Source organism: Spea bombifrons, chromosome 7 (genome assembly GCF_027358695.1).
Source record: "Spea bombifrons isolate aSpeBom1 chromosome 7, aSpeBom1.2.pri, whole genome shotgun sequence".
Taxonomy (NCBI): domain Eukaryota; kingdom Metazoa; phylum Chordata; class Amphibia; order Anura; family Pelobatidae; genus Spea; species Spea bombifrons.
In genome coordinates, this window is record NC_071093.1 from 11147593 (window position 1) to 11156156 (window position 8564).

Consider the following 8564-nt stretch of genomic DNA (forward strand, 5'->3'; position numbering starts at 1 on the left):
GGAGAATTCACATCGGTAAATAAAACCTCTGATTCATTCCATTCCACCTTCATATTGGAAAGAAAACAGAACATTGGGTTTTATATATTAACTTTGTATGTCATGTTGTGACCTTAGTGCTATTTATGTAAGAATTCTATAGACTCAAATTAATTCATAAACACATTCATGCTCTTTTTATGCATATCACGGTGACTTTTAGTGCTGTAGAACGTTGTGATACCCAACATGCATTCTGAGCTCCAAGAAAGGAGGGGGCAGGGGGTGAGGAAAGAGGGATAGGGGGTGAGAAAAAGAGGAACAGAGGGTAAGAAAAGAGGGGCAGGGGGTGATTATAGAGGGGCAGGGGTGAGGAAGGTTAGGAAAGAGGGACAAAGAGATTTGCCTCCCCCTACTAAATATGGATACTTGGGAACTCTGTCCCAGGTATCCGCCCAATGCTATTACTCAATTCAAAGACGTGGCCAATCATTTAGCCGGGAAAGGAACTTTGTTTTGTGTGACTTTTGTTTCCGACCGAGGCTTTTTCACTGCGGCGCAAGGCATCCGTTGTTATGGAAACTAGCACTAACTCTCCGCGATACGTCACATCAATAACATTACCCGTTTACACGGCAATTTATAATTTATGCATTTAAAGGTGGGGATAACGGGTTAACCCTTTTCTAGCTAGTTTCGCGGAAATTATTATAAGGAAGCAGTGAATTGAATGCTGTTCGCTGACTGCTCACTAGCAGAGAACGGGTTAATTTTTGTAATCATTTTTTTGCCGGTTTGAAAGTGAGAGCTACGATACCACAGAACAGCAGACGGGCCAGCCATGGACAGGTTTGATTTATGTATATTTTTAAATCATGGCATATGGTAGGAGGCTTGTAATACCATGTGAATGAATGAATGAATGGGGAATGAGATGCAATATACATCTGTGGTCTATTGAATTACGGTAGATTTTTCATCACAGTGGCCCATAACAATTACATAACTCTTCGTTTCGTTTAGGTGGGATTTGTTTAATATGTATATTTTAAGATTCATTGGAAAATATCATCCTCTTTCCTAAGGCTTTTATCGTGGCTGCGTGTCTAACATAAAACACACCTTTTATGAATAAAGCATCGATATTTTAAGAACTTTTATCGTAAACAGGGAATTTACTGAATAATGGACAGGTTACCCTCTCTAACTATGCTGACCATGGCATGTAAACTACGCCCAAGCATCCAAAAAAAACACAGCCAACACATTCTCACACCTACTGAGATTATTCACCAACATCAAAATGCATACTCCGCAGAGAGAAAGATTAATTTACTAGAGTGCAGAAGATTGTAACCTAAAGATAATTATAGTAAATTCTTTGCTACCTTGCCCTGCTTAAAATATGTCTGATTATCAGTCGTTTGACAAAAGATGGCGGCACAAGATCTTACTAAACATAATTATCGGTTTTGTTTTGCGTTTCCTGAGTAAGACTCGTAAAGTACATTTTAAGATAAAAAAAATCTTTCCTTTTTATTTGTAGTGTGGACACACGGAGAGTAAATCCCAGCATCGCCAAGAACCAGGTGAGAAAGCAAGAGTCAATATGTATAAAGAGCAGCATATTGTCCCCTAGAGGCTCTGATGTGCTTTTGAACAAATTTCAAAGTGACCCCAAACTTTTGAACTGGATTGTGTATCTATCTATCTATCTATCTATCTATCTATCTATCTATCTATCTATCTATCTACCTATCTATCTATCTATAAATATAAATAAATATCCCAGCACTCCTACCAAAACATGAATATGGTGACAAACACTAGTTTCCTTAGTTTAAAAATGGTGCCTGGTGCTTGGCTGTTAGCAAAATAACAATATGGTAATAAAGCCAGCACTCACGGTCTTCAATAGTACTTAGCTTTTATTGTAAGACGCTAAAATATCAACGTTTCAGTCCAACTTATGGACTTTCATAAGGAGAAGTTGGACTGAAACGTATTTATATATATATATATATATATATATATATTCTGGAGGGGGCCCTTGGAACAGTGTTGCCTTAGGGCCCCACCTGAGCTTGATCTTCCCCTGGCCATAATACAAAAAGTTGTGGGTTAGCTGGAAATATAAAGTTTGTTTTGCTTCGGTAAATTACAATTTTAAAACCAATGATGGCTTTTTAATGGGAAATTGTGTAAGTTACACCTGGGAATTATATGCGAAGTTACATAGATAGCAGGATGTCAGCAGCAGCCAAACCATCTATTGCTGCAAGAATGCTGGACTCTTCCTAGCCATGTGCTGATGGATGATCTGCCTTGCTTGCCTGTCACTTACTGCATGAATGGTGCTGTTTTCCTAAATGTTACTCTTTTATAAGTAAATGCAGTAGTAGACATTTTCCTGTTGAATGTCCAAATCCATTCTAGAATTTTCTTAATCATGTGCAATTTTGCCTAATTGGGAATTTCTATAGGAACACTGCAATGTCATGTGATGCTAAAGCAGATGTTGATAATGTGTTGCCATAGAAACTGACATTGTGTCTTAAAGGTGCCTGCATTGTTTTTATGTGATTAAACATTAAGAGGAAATAATAACTAGCTTAACATACTAGAGAGTGCAATTAATGTTTTGTCAAAGTGGAACAGCACCTTTAGTGTGTTGTTCCCCATTGCCTAAGCCAGGATTGATGGCTAAGTGCTTTTTACTGTACAGGTTAAGTTAACAAACAGAAAACACGACACCAACAGTAAAAACCTGGGTTTCCGAAATTAAAACAGCTTAAAACTACATATAAGTGGATAAATCATGTTCACCCTATTAAGAAATGTCCTGGTACCTGACGCTGGCTGTAGAAAGATAGTACAAGCGTTAACATCTCCAAAGCTAGTTTATTAAATAATAAAAACAAATTATAATATCAAATAATATAGAACTTATACAAAACAAGAAACAAAATATGATGTCACTTGTTAGCTCTGCTTGGGGAATGATGAGTTTTTAATTTATAATTGCAGGGGCCAGGCAGGTTAGAGGTTCTGGATCAAAAAGGTAAGTGGATATTTTTATATGGTATTAAGATATTTGAAGTTGTTCTGCTTGCTATGTCTTTTATCTCTCTTGCACAACACACTCTGTAAAAATATAATGATGCTACAATTTCCTTCTGAAACAAATAAAAATAGCATTTTGGGTATTTCTAGGCTTGGACAACAAATAATTACGGTATTTTTTGCTTTTTTTTCAGATGGATTTTTCACAGATACCTGTTTATCTGGGTCTCAGTAAGTACGTTTATAGAGTAAAGAAGCCGCATGTTAGCGATCAATGTTTAATTTACTATATGTACAAATAATGTGAACTTTCTACAGTGCCTGTATCTTATCTTCAATGACCAGGTCCTAAGCATAGCTTCATATAGTTTGATATCTCTTCCAGATCTGATTGTACTCTTGAAACAAGAGGAATAGTTAATGTTTCCAGACGGCCTCACCACAGAAAAACGCATATTAAGTTATTAAGCTGGACACGGTGTCTGATGAATGTCTGTGAAGGAACGGACTTCATCAGCATTGCCATAAAGAATCTGCTTAGTGTGGTGTTTGAGGAGGGAACATCACCCAGATGATCACATAACTGACAGCAATGGCAGCCTCCAGATTATTGTAACAAAATGAGTTAAAACAAGTTTTTTTTGTCAGTGCTATCCTATATTCCTGTATATGCAGCATTGGATTTTATGCTCAGGGAGAGTGATGTTTCCATGAGACCTACCCTTTAACTAAGGCATTTAGAAGAAGGTACCTTGTTTACAGAATGTAATTAACCCCTTAATGACAAAGCCCGTACATGTACTGGCTCAAAATGCATTGTTTTCAATGGGTTTAGGGACCGCCCATTGTCCTTAAGGGGTTAAGAAAGGGATTTAGATGGAGAATATATTTATTTACACAATGTAGTTTGTAACCATATTTTCTGCTGTTTATATATACATATAATTATATTCTCAGCTCCAAGGAAAGAGCGATTTGGGGTCTCATAGGGGGCTATCCTACTTAAAGGCTCAGTTCACTTAAGAAGAATGCATATTTAAGTGAGAATTCCATATACATTCTTATCAGCCGCAGCTGGTGAATCTTGTTAATACCTTGAAGGTTCTACTGGGCCGATTTTACATATTTAACTATTAACTTCAGAGTGCAGTAGAGCGCTATACTAGTGCAAAGTGTAAAAAGTACTAAAAGTAGAGTAATCAGAGGTAACATTCTGTTGGCTGATATGATGATGGCACCACCTTTACCACATTGCACCTGTATATCTGCCTCTATGGGCCTGCAGATATCTCAGTATACATGTGTACTATACATATTGTTGAATATGTGCATTCGTTTTTTCCTACAGAGTCCGTAATTCTGAAAGCCAGTTCTGTTACGACAAGGTAATTATAATCCGCTACGCAATTGACATTTTATTTAGCTGTCGTATGCCATAAATATAATTCTTTTCTGAAGGCTATCTTCCATTTCTTAGCGTCTCTCACTCTATGGGAATGTTTTATTGCTAAGATACCGGTCTAGGTAACGCTACCATCCGTAGACCTGCTTATTTGGTAATTTAAAACCTCTATTATTCTGAATCTTCCTTTTAGCCGGAACACGAAACGGACAATAAAGGGGCAAATATTTCACCTTTCCAATATACCGCAGATAATTGCTTTGATTATATATGGAGCTACTTGCTGCACAGCCGTGCTTTAGAGTAACCGGAAGTACATGCTTGCCAATTGTACGTGGATAATATGACTGTCTATGTTTTTGGTTTATGTATAATTGGATAGATAAGTCTTGAACCATCTTTATGCCCAGTCTCAGTGCTGTTAATGAAACAGGAAAAAACACTGTAATAATATTCTTGTGCTGATCTGATTGCAAATACACTTTTTTTTGTAGCACACAACAAGTCATCATGTTGGAAAATTAGAAGTACTTGAACCAAAAGGTAAACTATATAATCCATTACCCATTGATTAAGTGAGATATAAGGGGGGCATTTTTTCCTTTATTACTTTAGTTTGATTAATCACATGTACAGTATATATTAGAGCAGGACTGGTTCTTTAAATACTGAAATTGTTACACATTTACTTTTTTTCTCGTTAAGCCTCCGTTTGTCTGCATCTAACTTTAGGCTCAATGCCTTCACTTGACTAAATCTGGATTTGATAGTTAACAGAAAGTTTTACTTGCTGGGTATAAAAATTGATGTCCTGATATTAAACAAGGAGATTTGGCTTCAATATCGTTTAATGATTATGCCACCATATATATAAAGTTCAGTTCAATTTGAATGTTACTAAATTATTTTGTACATTTCAGAAGAGATCATCTATCCCACTGGATCAGTGCCAAGGTATGATATCCATGTGTATGACCATTTACAGCTTTATGGGCATTCATTATCTTATATAATTCACATAACCGATATCTCAGACATTCATATCCAGGGGTGATGCAGGTATAGTTCAGCTTGGTTATAATTGTAGCCCTGTTTTCTACTTGTATCTTATAGATAAAATGTTATATAAATAAGGTCTTTCTTTTCCAAAGGCACATTTAGTTGTCCCTTTGTTAGGATGAAGATCTCAGAGGGCAATTTAATTTAGGTAATATCACTAACCATGTTTCAGTGCCATTTATATAGTCTATATCATATATCTATCCTTCTTCAGGAGATCAACACCCTCCATCCCAGGTTGCATTCACATTAACTATGGTTTCATTTGTTTTGCCTTTTCGACATGATCTCTTTAATGTTGTGATGCCCCACCAGTAACGAGTATACTACGAGGAAGACGTTTTGTAGGCATCATTGTTTGCATAGGATTTGCTTGTTTGCAGATTCTCTTATGGCCTAATTCATCTTCATTTCCCGTCCAGTGGTGCAAATCCTGTGCAAGGCACAAGGCATTAAAAGATTGATTTCTTCCTTTTTAAGTGTATCATTAGTGACACATTCACTGGACAAAACCATTCCAGGCAATTAACCGGCTACTGTTTTTCACACATGTACCCAAAGTAATGCATCCTGATTCAGTGTTATTCCAGCACCAAGTTCCTTCATTCACTAAGCTGTTACCGTTTGAACGGATCACAACAAAAATGGAGTTGAAAATAAATTTCCTTAACAAAGGGAATATTTCCAATATCCCTCTAAATAAAACAACTTTTTTTTTACAGACCAAGAAGTGTAGTGGGAAGGACAGGGTCACCTGGGAAAAAATGTTACACGCCAAATAAGCAGGTTTCATTGTGTGTGTTGAAGCCATTGCCGCAAAGGTATAGTATATTTTTTTGTATGTTAAGACATACTTCTTCTGATTACAGTAAGTAATGACGGACAAGGGCTTGTAGTAGTATTTGTACACATTAAATGCTGTTAGGGTGATTTAGAAAGCAGGTCCTTATGCAGGAAAAAATTAAAAATTGTACCAATGTAATAAAACAGTAAGATCTGTGAATAGCGTAATTTCAAATAAAGACATTGATACATTACTGGTGTATATAAACGTTGGTAACTCTGCATATATATTGTATTATGGCACTCGTCGCCTTTATTGTGCACTTGCTCTACCTTTCTGAATCACCCCTTTTAATTGATTGTAAGCTCCCAGGAGCAAGGCCATTTTCTCCCTCATCACCAGTATGTCTTAACATGTGTTAATGTTGTTGTCAATATGTATTTTGTCAATTTTAATGTTCCCCAGTGTAATGAATGAAATCCTATCTTACACGTGTTTACACTCCACTCAGTAGATTGTTTGCTTTACTATACACTATACTATACTTCTTCCCATAAAGCCTTAATCAGCTAATATTCTTACTGTTTATTTGCAGCGGTGATATTTATGACGCTGTGGAACCCATTTTACCTAGAGAGTTGGATACTAGTATGACATCAGGTATGTATTCTTCAAAATATTAGTATTCTGAAATTCTGCTATGTATATATATATCATTTTAAACATTAATACAATTATACTTTCTTAGCCCAAAATACAAACAGCAGTTATACATCCTTGCTTTATTACTGCCCATTTATGTGTTGCCTATTCCCTGTAGTGCTAGGGATAATAGGGTAGGGGGTCTTATGGCATTCTCACGTGGTATTTTCCTCTTTGTAGTTGAACAGGCAACCACAGGATCTCTATCACAATCTACTCAAAATCGTAGCATCAAAAACAAGTCGCCAGATTCTAGTGAAGAAGATGAAAGCAATGATGAAAGAGAAGGAGCACCCACAGAGTTACTCGCAGAGGTGTAGCTTGCATGGATTAGCCACTGTGTACACACAATATTTATTCCAACTTTAGCTGAATATATATGTAGCTTGGGATACCCGTGTCAGTCCAGGAGTGTAAACTGAAAAAGAAAAAACAATTGAAAATTGAATGTTAGTCCAATAAAAGGGTATTATTCTATTTTTCAGTATTTTTTGTTTTATATATATATATATATATATATATATATATATATATTATACCCATTAGTATGAAGACAGTACCGTTGGCAGGTATAGTCTTCTCAATTAGTGACATGTAATGGTTTTCCAACAGGGATCTGCATCATCCATGATATGGCTCCTTACCAGGCCACTGTTCATTTGCTACTAAATACTACATTTTTTTTGAGGTCAGGCACCGTTATTGAGAGAAACCACAGCTTTAGCCACTCCTTCAATACTACAAAGAAGCCAGAGAAATAAATACTTAAAGTGCTGCCACAATTAAATTTGACGTAATTTAAAATTGTCACCTAGCATTAAAATATTCATTTCACTTTGTTTCATTTTTGCCAGTTTCTCAAGGCTGTAATGGATAAAGAGTATAAAGTAGCCCAGAAGCTTTGCCGAATGAGTAAGTATTTGTAACTCCATTACCACGGTAATGTGTACATTAACTGGTGTAAACACCTACTGTTAATAAGTAAAATACAGACTAACACTTCTAAGCTAAAACTGTTTAGGTTGTACATACCCCTTATGTAAAGTTTGACCCCCCCCCCCCAGAGTTATTACTGTTTTGTTTCTATAATTTCCCTGCCCTGCAAACTGTAGTAGTTAGTTACAATGCGGAGTATGGATGTGCTTGTTTATGTAAGAACCAATGTGTTTTGTCTTTTTGTATTTAATTACAGTCCTCCTATATGAACCTGAAAATACAGAAGCTAAAGCTTTTTCCCCACTTATTGAAGAAATGCTGCAAATTGGTAAGCATTAGAAAAGTTACTTCAAACAATAAGCCATACAAGTGAACTTGTAACATATACTAGAGTATAGTCCCTAACACAGGAGTGTTTGGAATATTGTAGTTTGCTGACTTCAATCTACATTATCAAGGTCGAGGCATGAGTGAGATAAGAAATCCCCCATATTAACTGTGTACCATGAAGGGGTAGATGCAGAAGCTCAATGGGGTTGGCGCTTTATAATACTTATTAAAAAAAGGAAGCTTGTGAACAAATGTTATTATACTATGTATGTAAGAAACAAAAAAATACTTGCAATCTCAATAATGTTA

General features: G+C 36.2%; 1 protein-coding gene across 1 annotated transcript; it reads left to right on the top strand.

Annotated features, from left to right (window-relative positions):
• The first annotated feature begins 581 nt into the window (after positions 1–581).
• ERICH2 (glutamate rich 2) lies at positions 582–8264 on the top strand. The gene is made up of 12 exons (XM_053471256.1): positions 582–828; positions 1526–1568; positions 3007–3040; positions 3237–3273; positions 4391–4427; positions 4939–4987; positions 5365–5398; positions 6226–6324; positions 6883–6947; positions 7170–7303; positions 7844–7901; positions 8182–8264. The coding sequence occupies exons 1-12, from the start codon at positions 821–823 to the stop codon at positions 8262–8264; spliced, it is 681 nt and encodes a 226-aa protein (XP_053327231.1). The 5' UTR covers positions 582–820.
• The last annotated feature ends 300 nt before the right edge of the window (positions 8265–8564 follow it).

Bases quoted from the DNA above. Each gene is read 5' to 3' on its own strand.
- ERICH2 (XM_053471256.1), top strand. The intron at 3,041-3,236 runs GTAAGTGGATAT...CTTTTTTTTCAG, and splicing joins AGAGGTTCTGGATCAAAAAG to ATGGATTTTTCACAGATACC. The intron at 5,399-6,225 runs GTATGATATCCA...TTTTTTTTACAG, and splicing joins CCCACTGGATCAGTGCCAAG to ACCAAGAAGTGTAGTGGGAA.